The 18,516-nt window shown below is 37.3% G+C and overlaps 1 protein-coding gene across 2 annotated transcripts in view; it reads right to left on the minus strand.

Moving 5' to 3' along the window:
* Window positions 1-903: 903 nt before the first annotated feature.
* The window catches only part of Cops2 (COP9 signalosome subunit 2), a 28,061-nt gene continuing 10,448 nt past the window's right edge, over window positions 904-18,516 (minus strand). The window contains exons 3-13 of one of the 2 annotated variants that reach the window (XM_028784992.1): window positions 18,244-18,321; window positions 14,715-14,840; window positions 12,339-12,428; window positions 12,147-12,224; window positions 10,186-10,360; window positions 9,587-9,765; window positions 9,433-9,485; window positions 6,759-6,856; window positions 5,374-5,456; window positions 4,287-4,345; window positions 904-2,828 (exon numbers count right to left, since the gene is read on the minus strand). In XM_028784992.1, the coding sequence (XP_028640825.1) occupies window positions 2,684-2,828; window positions 4,287-4,345; window positions 5,374-5,456; window positions 6,759-6,856; window positions 9,433-9,485; window positions 9,587-9,765; window positions 10,186-10,360; window positions 12,147-12,224; window positions 12,339-12,428; window positions 14,715-14,840; window positions 18,244-18,321 (1,164 nt within the window). In that variant the 3' untranslated portion in view covers window positions 904-2,683. Of the gene's footprint in view, window positions 2,829-4,286; window positions 4,346-5,373; window positions 5,457-6,758; window positions 6,857-9,432; window positions 9,486-9,586; window positions 9,766-10,185; window positions 10,361-12,146; window positions 12,225-12,338; window positions 12,450-14,714; window positions 14,841-18,243; window positions 18,322-18,516 lie in introns of both variants that reach the window. The other variant, XM_028784991.1, reaches the window with a different exon arrangement.

Below are 18,516 nucleotides of genomic sequence, written 5' to 3' on the forward strand. Positions count from 1 at the left end.
GCATCTACTAAGCAGTGCCCATATACTGTGTATTCACCAGTGTTTATTGATTAAAAAGGAAAATTTCTACCATTTTGGCCCTTTAAACACTAACAGGTGTTCTCAACCAGGGACAAACAAATCGTACATAAGGTAACCAACAGCATACTATACCACCAGCAGCCCATGAAAGGGGCTTCCCCATCATGAAATCAGGCTTTTAGCTCAATTAGAAGGGATTCATGTGTGTTTAGAACAGCTATACCCTTAACATGAAAAGGTTACATTAGATTGAGATGTGAGAAAAAAAATAAACAATTTATATGCTAATTTAAGAGCAAAATACAACCAGAAATCAGTTCTTGCATACTCATAGTGCTGCAGACACCTCAGACTACTGTAGATATCTCAGAGTAGACACTTCAGACTGCCGTGGATACCCCAGACTGCTGCAGATACCTTAGTGTAGATACCTCAGACTGGTGTAGAATAGTTCAACCATGTTTAGGAATGAAACAGAAATGAGATGAACACAAAACAGTGAGATTTTAACTCTGAAATATGCATGGAAATATCATTAAGAAGAAACAAACCTTGATTTGAGTTAGACTGTTAGCCATGTTGTGAAACTAACACAGGAAATAGGGCCTGTCACAGCCACATTACAGTGGCCTAGCTTCCCACAGGGTACCAAGCACACTGCCTTCTAAGACACTGCTGAGAGAAGCGAAGACAGCACAGAGCCAGCACTTTAGGAGCGGAAAGGGAAACACTCTGAGACCCTTTGAGTTCTGATTGTCACATGCACACACCTGATACAGGCACAGAAACTTGTCATTTTTATTTGGGTAACAAAGGGTCTCCAAATTGTATTGGAAAAATAAATCCTAATTAATATCACTCCTGTAAAAAACGTGAACACACTTTTCACAAATGATTTATGTAGAATAGAAGAAAATACACATACTTTTATAATATCTTAAACTTTTTATTCCCTACCATTGACATTTTGTCTTTCGTCTTCTTTCAGTTTTCTACAATTTTCAACGTATATCTGTATTTAATACTGCTTTATTCTGCTAGACATTAACTGACTGCTTTCCTAAATCTAAGGATTATATAGTTTTAGTATAAATATATATCACATATTTTCGTAAAATTTTGACAAAACCAAATAAGCATGCCTTGTTTTAAGTCCATGCTCTTTCTACTGTTTATAAAATCTGATTTAATGATTAAAATTCTTGGTTGCCACTCTTCAGTCACACAGTCTTCCTTCTGCACTGCCACTCAACTGTTTACATAATAATGAGCAACAGAAAAACCAAGGACATTATGTTAATCTTAGTTCCTTCTTTTGACACTATATGATAATGTGAACTTTAAAAAAAAAAGAAATACATCCAAAACTCAATACATTCAAATGAGCTGAGTTCTGTCACCATCGAAGGCCATAGTTCATTCCTATCTATACTGCCACTGCACAAAATACTTTAAAATTATTTTGGGATTGCTTTCAAAGCCAGATGCATACTTTCTACATTATCTAAATTTAAGTATTTTTTTGAAACTGGTATCTGGGGGCCAAATTAGGGTAAAGACAGACAAGCTTGTTAATACTCTTTTCAAGTAAGGTATAAACATAAAGTTAGTAGTGCGTCACCTAAATTAACTTTGAAATGTCATTCTCCGAGAGAAAACCCGAGAGGCTTTGGGCAATGGTTCGTTGCTGGCATTAGAAAATAACCTTTCAGCATGGTCACTATGCAGGTAACATTCACTTCGCTGTCTATGTTCTGGCATATTTGTTTAAAGTGACATTCTGAGAGTTAATACGTACTCTTTTAAAAACAAAATTATCATTCTTAAAAAAAAAAAAGAATTGTAATCCTTTAAAGTATCACTGTCAAGTGCTATGTAAGGGCTCTGTTAGAAAGTTCTTACTTTATCAATAAACACTACTTTTAAAAACCTGGAAGCAAATAACTAGCTTTAACTATTTGCTCTCAGGCTTTTAAATCTTAACTAAAGACAAAATAACCTGAAAAATTTAAGATACTAAAAACAAAAGAGCAACCCCAAATGTAATAAAAACACATCAAGAACCAAGCTACAATTTCTGAGCTGCACTGTTTATTTCGCTGCTTGAGCCCTAGGTGACAGTGTGCCACTGAGAGTACGGGTCGTCTAGCCTTTACTAGCTGCAAGTACAGAAATAGACGGACACAGTTTTGGAGAGTTGACATTTTGCAAAATGCAGCAAACATTTTCATTTATACATGAGAAAAGGAAGTGTTCAAAAGGGTATGAATTTCAAGTTATTGCAGGTTATTTGTGAGAATTTCTGCAGGTACAACATGTTTAAATTTAACCAACAGTAGCGTGTCAGTGTATCTAAAATCATGACAAAAATCTTCTCTCTGGTCATGTTGCCCATGACAAATTACTATGGTGTTGTATGTTTAGGGCAAGATGTCGTCACAGCATAAATCCCATGGTGTTTTGGTTTTCTTCTGGAGATTAAAGCTGTTTTTCTTGGGATAAATGCAGCAGCAAAACACAAACCAGTTGATCAAAAAAGCACTTCTGCCATAACTCCAATCACTTTCAGGACACACCAACCCACAGGAGTTTGCCTTTCCAGTCCTCAAGGATCACATCTCTGCACTGTTGCCTGAAGCATGTCTGCAAAGCTTGTTCTCCATTAAGCCAGTTTACTGACCACAGCCTGGTTCAGAGAATTTAGTTGGTTGGTCCATTTATCTAGTGCAGTATATCGGGCACCACCCCTCTTCTGATGATCCAGTTCAAGGAGCTGGTTGACTTGATCGATTCGGCCATGAATCGTGCTGGAACCAAATAAGAAAGCAAGGTCTCCTAAGCACATTCACAGAACATACCACCAACCAATACACTCACATACACACACACCCCACAGCCAAACAAAACACCAACATAAAACAAATCCCAAACCTGCTTTGCCTACTTCTAACAAGTAAATTTAGTGTTAGTTGTAACACTTATTGCCTTATTCTATTTTTAGGACACTGGATCTCAGCTCAGCTGCCACTTTCCAACGGACACCTACATCACGAAAGGTAATGACACCTGCCACGCTTTCAAAGCAAACTGCTATTAATAACATCAAAACTGTTTTGTGACAGATGATGCTTACACTTTATAGGCTAGACATGGGGGTTCTCATCTTTAATCCCAGCACTTGAGAGGCAGAAGTGGACAGCCTGGTCTACATAGTAAATCCCAGGCCAGTCAGAGCTACATAGAACCTATCTGAAAGAAAGAAAGAAAGAAAGAAAGAAAGAAAGAAAGAAAGAAAGAAAGAGGGAGAGGGAGGAAGGCAGGAAACAAACACTGACAGAGAGACAGACTGTTCAGAAAATTAATAAATAGATGTACATATGCCCAGCACATGTGTGAAGGTAAGAGTACAACTTCTGGGAGCTGGTTCCTTTGTCAGGTTCTCAGGCTTAGGCAGAGAGTGTTTTAACTTGCTAAGCCATGTTGTAGGCCCAGTAAATAAGTTCTTAGTTGTATGTAAGTCATACAAACAATGAGAAACCCGTCTGAAAAATCACTTAGAACCTTTCCAGAGATCATGTGTTCAGTATGTTCATTCATTTACAAAAGAATCACTGTATGTCTTCTATTAGAAGAACCATAGCCACAAGTGGTCCTTACGATAAGTCAACAATTGAGCTACTCTGCCGTCCTTGTCATCACTGTCCAGACTTTATGATGACTGTGGTGCCAGAAAGAGAGTGGTCCCCACAGGCTCATACATTGAATCCTTAGTCCCCAGTTGGTTTGGGAAGGATTAGGAAGTGTGTCACAGGGGTGGGCTTAAGGTTTTAAAAGACTAGAGCCATTCCCAATGTCTCTCCCTTTGCCTCCTACTTGCCAATTAAAATGTGAGCTCTCAGCTTTGTCTTTTCTCCACCATCAAGGACTCTTTACTCTCTGAAACCACAGCCTAATTACATGCTTTTTTTCTAAGTTGCCTTAGTCTTGGTGTTTTATCACACCAATAGAATAAGACAGTAGCCAACATCTTACAATTTTAAAAAGTTGCCAAGGGAGCTGTAAAGAGTGGCCAGTTTATAAGAGTACTTGCTGCTCTTCCAGAGGACCCGAGTTTAGTCCCGATACTGATTTTAGTGGCTCAGAACCATATGTAACTCCAACTCTAGGGGATCTAATACCCTCTTCTAGCCTCTACAGGAATCTGCACTTATATACATATATGAGACACACACACAGTAATTTAAAAAAAGCTGCAAAGTACTTACTTATCCAGTATGCACTGCACCAGCAAGCTTTCCACATCAGCTACATCTATGTTTAGCTCCTACGACAAAATAGTTCATTATACAATTCTACTAATTAACAAAGACTTCATGATTTTATATCATTGTTTGGCTTTAATGTATACCACTGAATGGAAGCATTAATAAAGGAGACTTCATTTTTTCCTCTTCTTTACTACAATGGCAATTTAACCCAGGGCTCCATACACTTAGCAAGTGCCCTCTTACTGAGCTACAACTCCATCTATGAAGAGAATTTCTTTCTGATGATCCCAGGCACTGAACCTAGGGTCTTGTGGATATACTATACCACTGAGCTATATCCCAACCCTCTTGTCATGTTTAAGATAGGGTTTCAATAAGTTGGTCAGGCTGGCTTAAATTTACTCTGTAGCCAAAGTGGGCCTTGAACTTCTAATCTTCCCACCTTAGACTCCTGAACGGCTGCTCTCAAACCGAGCAGTGGTGGCACATGCCTTTAATTCCAGCACTTGGGAGGCAGAGGCAGGTGGATTTTTGAGTTCAAGGCCAGCCTGGTCTACAGAGTGAGTTCCAGGACAGCCAGGGCTATACAGAGAAACCCTGTCTCGGAAAAGGAAAAAAAACAAAACAAAAAAAACCAAAAAAAGATGTATGCTCCCAGGCTTGGCTTAAGATTTTAAAAGCTCTTTTCTGTTAAAGCAATTTACATTAAATAACAATGAAACTTTCTTATTAAATTTAAAGCCTTGGCTAGGCATGGTGGCTCAAACCCATAACTTTGCACTTGGAAGGCAGAGGGGCAAGAAAATTAGGAGTTCAAGGTCATCCTCGGCTATACAGAGTCACAGGAGTACACATGTATGTGTACCCACCCACACTCTGTATCTATATAAGATATAAGTTATCCTGGGCTATGTGAAACTCATGTCTCAAAGATCCACAGTGAAGCTCAAAAATTGTATTCTACTTAAAAAAAAAAAAACAGAACAAAAAAACAATACATATCCAAGTTAGTCACATTTAAAAAATAAAGACAGGCACACTGCAACTGTAGGTACAAATCATAAACACTAAAATCCACAAATACCTTAGAAATAAAAGGAATATGTATTCTTGTGTAAGGCTTAATTAACTTTATGAGGACTTGTGTTCTGATGTTTCGTAAAAGCTCTGAAAGATAAAAAGAAAAAAAAACATTGTAACTGTACAGGTCTTTATGAATCATGTAAGCACAGCCATGTTAATTAACTGCACAATTTAACTTCTCAGACCATTTTGCTTTTGTAAAGACACGGGGTGTTTAGATTTTAAAAATCAGTGTGATGAAAGCATGGTCTGAGCCGTCTCTTGTAGTTTCTCGTTCCCTGATTATGTTTATGTTGCAAATCTCCTAAAATATTTTTCTGTCTTCTTGACATTCATTCTATTGTGCATATCTCCTTAACGTTTAACCCATCTGAGAAGTTCTGATCACACTAGCTCAGTTACTTGTCCTAGGGCTCTAATAGTCTAGTGCATTGCATCTTACAGTTTCATCAACTCTCATGTACGATCTTTACTATGCAGTCCCAGTTGTCCTGGAACTCAAAGATGTACCTGCCTCTGCCTAGATTCCTAGTGCTGGGATTATAGGCACATATCACGATGCCTGGCCCATATACAGTTCCTCACACACACTTATCTTTAAAAAAAAAAAATACTAGACTAGCGTTCATAGATTAATACTTTTATATTTTTCTGCTTTTAGAAAGTAGAGTACTATTTCAGGCTCATAAAAAATACCTATTGAGTGAAATTTTAAAAAAACAAATAGGGAACAAGAGAGCATTACTTCTGACATATTCTTCAAATATTTCTGATGCATTCAGCATTTAAATATTTAGTGGATTGCTCCAATAGTCATTTAAGTGCCCCTAATAATCCCCCCCCTTCTTCTTCCACAAACAAAAGTTTTCTGTGTGTAGCCCTGGCTATTCTGGAACTCCTTCTGTAGATGAGCTCCCCCTGCCTCTGTCTCCTGAGTGCTGGGATTAAAGGCATGAGCCACCACTGCCCAGATTTCAATAGTTCTTAATAGATGGGAACACGGGAGCTGTCAGAGCAATGTCTGTCTGTGGCGATTCAGCAGAACTTATTAAGCCTTACTTACTCTGAGAAAACTTCCCAATGTCTCCTCAAAGTTTGAGGGAAACTCCATCATCTATGGGTCCATTATATTTTCATAGCTTTTTGACAAATCTTAAAGTCAGGTTTTAGGCATCAATAACCAAATTACAGCAATATTTATAATAGAATAAAAAGGCAAAGGAAAACAAATGCCATGCATAGACTTGACGTTCAAATGAAGTCTAATGACTTAAAAAGTTTCCTAAGCCATGGTAGCACTTGGAAATGCTTCTGTCCTTTGCTACGGTCATTTATCCTATGTAACTCCATGAAGAAGGAACAGAACTCAGCCAGCCAACAACATACCTTCAATGTGTTCTCTTATGAATGGATCATCCATGATGTTGCTGTGATTTGTTTTCAGAATCTTTTCAAATTCAGTGATGTCATTATTCTGATAGGCACTAACATGGAAAAAAAAAAGGATAAATGTTGCCCCATGTGAAGTAATGTATTAAACATAATCCAGAGTCTACTTCTCAATCTTTATAAGCAACCATAGCTTTATTATTGCTTCTATTAAAGAAGTCAGTATTAAATATATATAAACACACAAATAACCTTCCCCCAAAATCCATTTCTAGCACCAAGTAAATAACCCCAAAAAACTACTGCTTTTTTGTTTTCTAAACGAAAGAGTAATGAATCTGTTTGGGGCAGGGGATGTTATACAGATATATTAGTAATTTAATAGAATCTCAAATCTTAGTCTTGTTCAAAGTTGACAGTAATATATTTTATTAGTTGATATTTTCAAATTAAACTGTGCATTCCTGATCCCTAATTGTTCTTAAAGAAAGAAACCAGGTTTCATGCACATTACTCAACCAAGGAGCTTGGTCTTAGCTTTCAAGTAGGAAAGCATATCCTTTTTGAAGAAGAACCAGAAAATAGAGCTTCCTAATTTTTATCTTCTAGAAAGCTACCAGCAACTGCAAAAACTTTTCAAAAGGATTGGTTCTCAAATCTTTCTAGCCTTAAAATCTCATCAATCTTTACAGCAGAAACACGAGTGACAGAAATGCCAAGTGATCACATACAGAGGACACAGTGATGGAACCCCATGTTGCAGAAGGCCAAAGGCTGATTATGTCTATAATTCTCTTTAGGGATCTGGCACCTACTCTGGAAACAACCATGTAAGGCACTATGGGATTGCTAAAGGTGCTGAGAAGGAAGAGGCCAACCTTCTGGATATGGCACCACTGTGTGCTTTATATGTGAGGCATATCATCAAGCATTCTGCACGCCCTCTGCTGTGCTTCCATCTGCTGGGTCGCAATGGAACTTCATGTTAGGGGCAGGTGATTCAAGTGCTTCAACAGCAAACACTTTCCTCTAGTCTGCTGGCAACTGACTAGGAAGATAAGATTAGCAAGTATTACTTTCTTACCTACCCCAATACACTGTAATGCACAATAGGAGGCTATCTTCAAGTAGTGAGAACATTGCATGCATATTTTATTTTACACTTGCATACACCTATATTTTAACTATAAGAAAATTTTCCATTAAGTAGATTTTATTTTTATGCCTTGCTTGGGAAAATTATAATAAATTTTTGAGTTCCACTATAAATCCTTTACTGGGTTAACAAGATTTAATAAACACAGAATAATTATTACCTTGTAAAGGTGTGACAAAGCAGTTCTTTAATGTGTTTTATTGTACTTATTTATAACATTAACTTCTAATTAAAACTTTCATTATTTCCAACATTAATTTCTAATCAAAAACGTCATATTTCCTTAGTTATAATTACTGTTTAGAAAGCCAATGTTATAAACAAAATATTTTAAATGTTAATTTGTAGTCAAATCAACTCATGATAATGTAACAAATGTAGATAAATTAAACCTTTAGAAAAATGATTGGAGAAATGCCCTTTTACAATTAAAATCAACCTGATAAAACAAACACTTAAACAATTAATACTGATTAATGTAGAAGTGCAAAGTATTTATAGCAAAACTTCTCCCATAGACTTGATTTTTATTTAGGGCTAAAATCAAGGTTTTTTTTGAGGAAAGGTCTTACTGTGTAGCCTTGGCTGGTCTGCAACTCACTGTGCAGACCAGACTAGCCTTGAATTCACAGAGATCCTCCACTTCTGCCTCCTGAGTGCTGGGATTAAAGGTGTGCAACACCAGGCCTTGCCCTAAGTTTCTTGTTTTAATGTCATTTTTATCTTGTCATGGAGAAAGTATGCTTTTTATGCCTCTCATTACTGAAAATTCTTTTTTAAAAAAATATTTATTTTATGCACATGAGTACACTGTAGTTGTCTTCAGACACACCAGAAGAGGGTATCAGATCCCATTACAAATGGTTGTGAGCCACCATATGGTTGCTGGGAATTGAACTCAGGATCTCTGCAAGAGCAGACAGTGCTCTTAACCTCTGAGCCATCTCTCCACCTCACTGAAAATTCTTGATTTATTTTACAGTTAAGGTAGGCAGAGTTATTAATATTGAGAAACAAAGTTTTGAGACAAAGACAACTAAAAATGGTGTATATGTCACACACACACACACACACACACACACACACACACACACAGAGTTAATAAAACAAACAAACAAAAGATAGTAAATAAAAGAAATAATTAACAAAGAAAACCAAGCTGGGCTTGATGGTTCAGGCTTGAAAGAAGCCAAGGCAGTAGAATTAGAAGGTCAAGGCCAACCTTGACAAATGATTCACTCTCCTACACTGGAAAAGAAGGAAAAAACAAAACAAAACAAAAAACCAGTATAAAATAAAACAAAAAACCAGATGAGATTTTATACAGAGTTTGTAACTAACAAAACAACATAATGGCTTCAAAAGATAAACTGACACAAACTTTTGTGCCTTTTAGACAAACATACAAAAGAACAATAGTTCTGCTGCCGACTGTCAACTATTCTCTGCTGTTGTTTATCCCTCCCCTCTCTGAGTTGCTTTAAAAGGTTTGCCTTAGGGAAACATAAATCTTACCTTACTAAATTTGTCATTGCTAGAATTTCTGGATCATTTTTATACGGCTTGGCCTAACAGAAAAACAAAACAAAAACAAATTACGTGTGCATACTGATGGAGTATCTCTTGTCCAGAAAGGCAAAGAGATAATAAGAGAAGAGAGCAGACAGACCTCTTGTGAGTCAAACGGATTTATTCCTGATTTCATTAGCATATTTGCTAAGACCAAATATTTTAAACAAGTGGTTCGTCTTGGGCTTCCTGATTCATCATAATTCTTGAAAGCTTCAAAAAAATCAGTGTGTGCCTTTTCAAATTCACCTTCTCTCAAGTGCATCTTACCACCACATTCTATAAACAATAAAACAGAAGATTAATTTATGAAGACCAAATGAAGGCTACTGTGTTGGCTTTTAACTGTATGTCCTGCATGGTAGTAGCCCAGTTTAGCCCCAAGGTCTAACTGTATCTTCCACATGGCAACTCCAGGGTATACCAGATGTCACTGCAATTCTTTACAGCTTCTACTGAATAAGAAGTAATCCTTTATGTCATTACAACTCAGGAGAGGTACACTCATGTGTCTTTCTTTCCTAATTGGTATCGTTATTACTGTGGCCTTATGACAAAAAACATGCTTTCTAACAGACCCCTTTATGAATTTCATATTTTACCATTTACTTGCTGTCAGTTAAAACAGAAACCTTAGAGCCACTCAGTCTCATGCAATGACTCCTGATTTTCCCTCCTACCCTTTCCATCCAAACTTGCCTCTGATGACACCCATAATCAGTGGGTGTGGGATGGCAGACTTGATGTGAAGTGATTGCTCATAGAGTGCTTTAAGCTTCTTGTTGTTCTTCTGTGCTGTGTACATTTGAATTTCCAAAGCATAGATTTCTAATAACTGGGTACCTTTTTTCAGGTCATCTTCTCCATCATCAGTCTAGGAAAACAAATATTTTAGTCAAGACAAAAAGCAGGGAGCAACTGAAGCATTTTTATTAGTGTTAACTTGGGAACCTTGTATCTCTGTGTGAAAATGTGTTATAGATTTTACTGCATCGTGGCTAATTGTAGAGTGACCAAAGGAATATGGATAGGGGAAAGAGGGCCACAAGTTTCTGTGTATATAAAGTACTCTTTTAAAGAAAATGACATTCATTAAGAAAATGTTTGTGTATATTGTATAGGAGTATGCTTGTGTACTCCTGTGTGTTGTCAGGGAACACTGGCTGCCTCATCTCTTGAAGCAGCGTCTCTCAGGGAGCCTGAAGCTCACCGATTATTCAGTTAGGCTGCTGGCCACCAGGCATCCTTTGCCTCCACCCCCAGCACTGGGGTTCCAGACATGCACGGCCATGCTGACTGTTAGCAGTGGGTGATGTGGATCTAAATTTGTACCCACTTAACAAAAGTGTTTTTACTTACTGAACCATCTCCCTAGACCTATGTATTAAAAATTTGATGTTGGAAGACCCTTGCTGTCAAGCCTTCCATCTTCCACATGGAAGAGAAGTGATTCAAGGAGAGAATTGATTCCTACAAGTTGTCCTCTGACCTCAATCAACATGCACGTTATGGCACGTACATGTGTGTATACTCTGCCCCCACTTAAAAGTAATTTAAAAATCAATACAATTTTCTATTTTCAGCTAGGAGGTACACGAATGATCTTCCTTCACAACTGTTTTAGATCTATCTATTCAATGGAAACCCACTTCCTGAATGCACCCAGGGATATAAAATATGCTACACTTTCTCATCTCAGCCTTCCTTATGTATGTCAGGAAAATTACATGGCAATCCAGAAAATGCTTTCCAAATGTGAGCCTTAGATAATGTATGGCCTATAGCCATAAAGCTATAAATATTATTAAACAAAAATATACACACTAAACCAAATTTATTATTTATAAAGTCTTTGACTTAAACTGTAGTTATCCACTAATAAATCATAACCAGCTTACATGCATCTGTCTCAATATAATGTCTCTCATATTAGACTATGCACACTTAACATAGCTATATTGGATTGCAGACAGAGATACTATCACTCCAGATTTTATCTGAGAATAACGCGACAAATGATATACAAAAGATATGCTACATATTAGAATATAAAATATCTTTGTTATTTATATTTATAAAACTATTCCCCAGATTCTCAAAGCAAATAAGTAAATACCTAGGCTTACTCTATATTGCATATTACTAGACAGCACAAATTTACTACGTATTATAAGGGGATTACTTGCTTACTATACCTTATCCATAAAGGGTAGAACTGAAACTGGCATTTAGACTAGTAGTTCTCAATTTGTGGGACACAACTCCCTAGGGGTCAAACAACCTTTTCACAGGAGTTGCTATCAGATATTCTGCATAGCAAATATTTACATTACGACGTATAACAGTAGCAAAATTACAGTGATAAAGTAGCAATAAAAATAATTTTATGGTTGTGGTCACTAAGACATGAGGAACTATATTAAAGAGTCATAGTATTATGAAAGTTGAGAGCCACTGATCTAACAAATGACTCAGAAAGTCAGCCTAACCTCCAAGCAAAGCCTCATTATACAGAAAAGGCTGGATTTGAATCATGATCCTTTAAAAACTGATTTCTTCATATTTTATTTTTGGGGCAGATGCTTGCACACAAACATTCCTAAATAAGTTGAATACTATTATTTCATGTTTATATTAAGGAAAAGGTAAGGGAATGTTACCTGACAAGACTGATGTAACTGGCGTAAAATTTTTTGAAGCTTTCCATATTCTTCTCGTTCTAAATATAATTTTCCAAGCTGTAAAGAAATTAATTAAGATGATAAGCCTTTAGGAGGAGGCACATTTACTTGGGGCACATCATTCTAGGTACCCACCCACTTTTCAAAAGAAGGAACAAATGCAATTGTTACCTTTGTGTTTGTTTTAAACCACAGTCTATCATTCTTAGCATCTTTCAAAGCTTCCAGTGTTGTTTCATAAAATTCCTGCAGTAAATCCATCTGACATAAAAAATCAGAATTCTATAATTGTAAACAGCAAATTTGTACCTGTTAATAAAGTTAATTTGAACAAACTAAAAGTGCATCTCTGAACTTTAATACATGTAAGATACACTATCTGTTTCTTACCAGTGTCTTCTACAGTCCAAAACATTAAGAGATCACATTTATAAGAGATGTTTTTGCTTGTATTGTAGAACCAAGAAATATATCTTCTCATGTAAACTATATGGTCATAAATTCTAATGCCGGAACAGTCAGCTCTGTCCTTCCCAACACAACCACTCATTTTATATCAACAGAATGGTATGCTGGACCTTTAGTAAATGTACATATATTTTATTTGCTTAGTCATCACAATCTTCTATAGAGGAAACACTTATCAACTGAGACAGGAAGAGAGAGGGAAAGGGAGAGGGAGAATACACAACAGGACCCTTCCTAGCAAAATGGTTTTGCCTTCTGTTTTGAGACAAGGTCTTACTCTACAGACCAGGCTGGCCTTGAACTCTCTGTGGTAGTCTATCTTATCCTCGTGCTGGGAATACAGTGGTATGCCACCACATCCCATGCATGTCTTAGAATAGTCCTATTTTTCTTTAGTGTAATTTTTGCTATTGGTTTAATCATTAATTAGAGTGACATTTTCCCGCATAAAAGCCATTGTTTTACACCATCTTAAGTTTCTCTGCTCACCCTCCTCTATCTGTAGCTTTGCTTCTGGTATCTGGATCCTAAAATCTCTATGTACCATACAGGAAAGAAGAGCAGGAGAGTCTGAGACTCTCAGGGAAGGCTGCTTATTTACTCAGGGTTCCTGATGGTATAGAGTTAGAGTGCTACTCACACAGTATCTGCTTGTTTTTTCAAAAGGTGTTAAGTTTCAAAAGTTTCAGATAACACACAGAAGAATACAACCTTTAAGTTTTAAAATTATTCAATTCTTGTCCCCTAACATTTTTGGAATAACATTTATAAACACAGTACCAAAAATGTTTTTATGATACTTGTTTGCAAGCAACAGAAAATATTTCCCACTTAATTTAGTGTTATTTATTTAGATACAGTGTCTCATGTAGTCCAGGCTAGTCTCAAACTCACCTTGTTCCCAAGGATGGCATGTGCCACCAGCCAGGCTGGCCTCAGACTCATTACACAGCAGGAGAATTGCTCTAGAACAATTGCCACTAAGTGACAAAGCTTACTTTCCCTTATTCTCAGAGTAGATGAGCTTGTGTGTGTGCATGCATGTGTGAGTATGATGTGGGGGAGGAGGGTGGTGAGGTTGATTCTGAAAACACTAGTCAAGAATACAAAAACAGATACTAAATGATACAGAGAACATCCTGTGTTCAAATCTCGGAGGGTAACAAAGCTTAAAAAGAAAATTAAATAAAAATGATCTCATAAAAAAAAGGATGAATGAAACCCATAAAATCATCATCACCTGTGTTAGCCACCACACTTTACAAGACCCAATCTCCCTTACTCTTCCCCTTTATCAGCGTCACCATGCATCCTTGATACAAGCATGTATAGAGCAGCTACTGAGACCGGCACAGGACAAGTTCTCCTCAAGGACTTTAATCAAATAGCACAACTTGTGACTCATGTTCACATTTAACACTCCAATGGCTGAAATGAAGTCTGGTGTGTGTGTGTGTGTGCACGTGCGTGCGTGTGTTTGTGTGTGTGTGTGTGCATGGGGGTGCGCGGGCAGGTACAATTTTAATGGGAATGCTTGTCAGGCATGCTCAGTGTCCTAAGTTCATATGCAGACACAATTTTATCAAAAAAAAAAAAACAAAAAATAAAAAACAAAAACAAAAACAAAAAACAGAGCTATAACAACAGGCACATGGAATCTGAATTAAATAAAAATTTCTGCCCAAGTTATTTACAGGAAATATTTAAGAATTTAAAGATACTATTTAAAGAGATTAGCTTGGATTTATTACATTTAAATAATAATTAGTACCAGAATCAATAAAATAGAACAAATTACTTTTGAAGCACATTAGTAATTAGCAAATCGGCCTTTCTTTAAAATAAAATGAAGACTTAGCAGGCATGATGTCAGTTATCTGGGAGGCAAAAAGGGGAGGTTCAGGAGCCCAGTGGTATCCTTGGTCACACAACTAGTTAATAGTCCAGCTTGGGCTACAGGGGACCATCCGAAAAAGAAAATCAACCATCACACATCATGAACACCCCAAACCCACAGAACCATTACTGTTGTACAAAGTAACACATTGACAGCATCAAGAGGAAAAACTCAAGTCTAACCTGTTTAGAAGTGGAGATATAGTCAAGGATAGAATTAATGGACTTTTCAGAATAGTTCCTGGTGACTGCACTCCGAATATAGGTCAATAGTTGCTTATATCTGTTCATCATTTCTGGAAAGTTTGTCTATGAGGAAAGAAAAATGCATGACTGGAGACATATGATTGTGCACAGGAGTACAATCCAGGACATTGTACTGCCCACTGAACTGGACCTGCCACAGTTCCTGATATGCTCTCAGGAGGAAGAACACTACAGACATGTTACCTTACACACAAGATGACACAAATGTCAGGATTCAGCTTAACAAACAGACGAAAGCTGTACATGTTCCAAGTTTCAAATATTACTCTTTACCGAAAAGCATATGTAATTGGAAAACTAAGATACCTACCAAAGAAGCAGATTTTAATTTTCAAGTGTGTCCAATAGTTACACAGATATCCACTATTTCATCCCAAAATAAAGATTTACCCTGAAATAAAGATTCACCCTAACTTTCTAACGAGAGTTACATATCCCATTTCTCTCTTGAATTGGCTAGCTTTTCCTGAGGTCAAACAATCTCTTCAAGTCCCAGAACTCACATCCTGTAACAAAATCATCCCAGGAGTCTGGGAAGGATCTAAGAGTAGAAACTGCACTCAGAATATAATTTATAAAAACAAAAAACACACAAAAAAACCCTTTTTTTTTTTTTTTTTTTTTTTTGTTTTTCGAGACAGGGTTTCTCTGTGTATCCCTGGCTGTCCTGGAACTCACTCTGTAGGCCAGGCTGGCCTCGAACTCAGAAATCCACCTGCCTCTGCCTCCCAAGTGCTGGGATTAAAGGCCACCACTGCCCAGCAATAAAATCTATTTTCAACTAAAATAAAGAAAATCATCCTATACTGGGCCCTACTCCATAGTAGACACAGTTACTGTGGCCACTGCAACATTATGTTGTATGACTGTTTATACACTGTCTTATAGTTATTCTAGGAAAGAGGAAAGGTCTGGAGAAACAAAGGGATACTAGTAAAACGTATAGCAGTTAGGTATTTGGGGAGTGTGTCATGTAAGTCAATTTTGGAGTGTAACTCTATAATCTGGTCTACTCCCTACAGTTTCTTATTGCTATTAATCTCTTTCATTGAGTTATTTCTTTCAAGGAAATGATGCATTGGCAGGTATAAATACCTTATTAGGGAAATGAATTAAGGAATGATAGATAATTATAGGTACCTATTTTTTTAACTATGGAAGTTTCATAAGCATATAAATAACAAGGAATATCCTCTAAACAAACTCCTAAACCTGCACTTAGAGATGGTGAAATAAGATTGTCTCAACTTTGATTTTACACTTTGGTACTAAAGCAGGATTTTACAAAAAGGTACTTCTGAATTCTATCTTACCCTATATAACTTTAAGCTTACTGTTGCAGTCTGAAATGTCCTCCTCAGGCTTGTGTTTGTATACCTGGCTGGAGAGCTGTTTGAGAAGGTTGTGGGAGCGTCAGGAGGTAGAGGCTTGCTGGAGGATGTGAATCCTTGGGTGACAGCCTTAAAGTTATAGCTCAATTTCACTTCCTGTTGACACTTCCCAAGTACACACAGACATGACCAACAGCCTCCTAATCCTGCCCCTGTACCTTCCTCACCATGTTAGCCTGCACTCCTCTGGACTGTAAACCAAAATAAGCCCTTTCTGCCTTAAGATGCTTTTGTCAAGGTAATTTATCACAGAAATGAAAAATCCCCCACTCCCATTATTAGTGTAGGTATGTAAAATAAAACTTGCACCAGGGCATGAATGTGGAAACTAGAGGACAGTTAGTGGGAGTTGATTCTCTCCTTCCACCACAGGGGTTCCAGGGATGGAACTCAGGTCGTCAGACTTGGTGGCAAGCACCTTTCTTTACGGGCTTATCTTGATGGCTCTGAGACTCATTTTAAAAAGTTATGTTAGCTGGACATGGTGGTGCATGCTTTTAATCCTAGCACTAGGGAGACAGAGGCAGGTAGATCTCTTGTCAGCTTGAGGTCTGCACAGAAAGTTACGGGACTAAATAGTGAGACCCTGTTTCACTTTCCTCCCCCCAATAAATATATACATGAATAAATACAGACAGGGACCTTAAAAATTATGTCAATTGTAATTTAAGATTGAGGGAAGGATTAAGCAAGTTTTTTCTCACACAGAGCAAGTAAAACAGACCCTTCTAACTGTACTGCCAAACACAGCATAGCTAAATAGGTTCTACTGTAGATCCAACTAGAAAATGAGAGAGGCAGACACAGCAGAGACCACTCTTGTAGTCTCCTATTTACAGATGCTGTGACAGAAGCAAATGGCAAACCAGGAAGACTGTACTATATGATACAGATAACTCGTTCTCATCTTTCCCAGGTCTGTTCAAGGTAAAATAGAAAAATCAAGTCTTAAGGACAGTCCACTATTTAAATGGACTAAAACCAAAACAACTGTTAATATGTGAAGATAATAAGTTTTGAAGGAATAATAGTTTCCTGCAAATCCCAGCATCTTAAGAGTTGACATTTAGCCAGGCAGTGGTGGCGCACGTTTTTAATCCCAGCACTTGGGAGGCAGAGGCAGGCGGACTTCTGAGTTCGAGGCCAGCCTAGTCTACAGAGTGAGTTCCAGGACAGCCAGAGCTACACAGAAAAACCCTGTCTCAAGAAACCAGAGTTGACATTTAGCACAATGCTACTACTATTTTAATAATTCAAATCTCTGCCCCATAGTCACCTGCTGCTTCATCTATATTTCTCAAGTTTTTAATTTAAATATAGGAAACATTGGTATAATATCATCATAAAAATAAATAGAAACCTGTTGCATAGAGTTTTTGTGCAACCAAAGTAGGTCTTGAGAATCAGAAGGGGTAAACGCAACACAGATGTAGCAGATAAGGACAGATGCAAGACCAGCTAACAGGCCACTGCAAATGTAGGTGGGGGATGACACTAGCCAGGAAGAGGGTAGCAGAGGGAGAACTTTCCACCAGACATCTTCTGAAGGTACTCAGGCCTTTTTGATTTGACTGATTGATTATTGGTGGGAAGAGAGTCAATAGAGGTGTCAAGAACAATGCTGAAGTACTTGGCCCTAGTCTCCGTAATAAATAGAATTTGTAAACTCCAAAATAAAACTTTCAAAGTAAGTTTTTCAAAAAGTCACTCTACAAATAATGCACCTGGACTATATGCAGTAACACACAGAAAACATACCTAAGGAATAAGTTCTTCATACAGAAAACATTTTTTTTTTTAAATTCTATGTCAAATTAAAAAACTAGCATTGGAGAGAAGGGACACAGGAGTTGGAGGGAGGAGAGTGATGATGTAACTATTTTAATTAGAATTCTAAAAATTAAAAAAAGGATCAGTATTGCTGTAGTCATAATTTTGCAGTCACAGGTGGACAGAGGTCAGTATAGTGACTTTATAGAGAAGAAGACATTTGGGGCTCTGCAGCAGGAGACTTGTACGCAGTTACTCATGGTAAGTCTCAGAATACATCTTACCAACTTGAAGTTAATCTTGATCATCTGTTTTAGCGCTTTGAATCCCCATTCTCCCTTCTCACCTTCGAGCTCCAAGACCTAAAATGGAAAGAGATTTTTAGCCTTGATATCAATTTTTCACTATTTTTCAATGCCACCCAATGTCTAAGACTTGAATTAAATTTATAAGCTATTCATTAAAAATATTTTCTCTCAAGTTTCACTAATTGTCAGCGTAATTTAAAAAGGATTTAAAAGAGACTTCTTGGGCTCCTTGGGTAAGTAAGCTGACCC

Source organism: Grammomys surdaster, unplaced genomic scaffold (genome assembly GCF_004785775.1).
Source record: "Grammomys surdaster isolate TR1022 unplaced genomic scaffold, NIH_TR_1.0 125049, whole genome shotgun sequence".
Lineage (NCBI taxonomy): Eukaryota > Metazoa > Chordata > Mammalia > Rodentia > Muridae > Grammomys > Grammomys surdaster.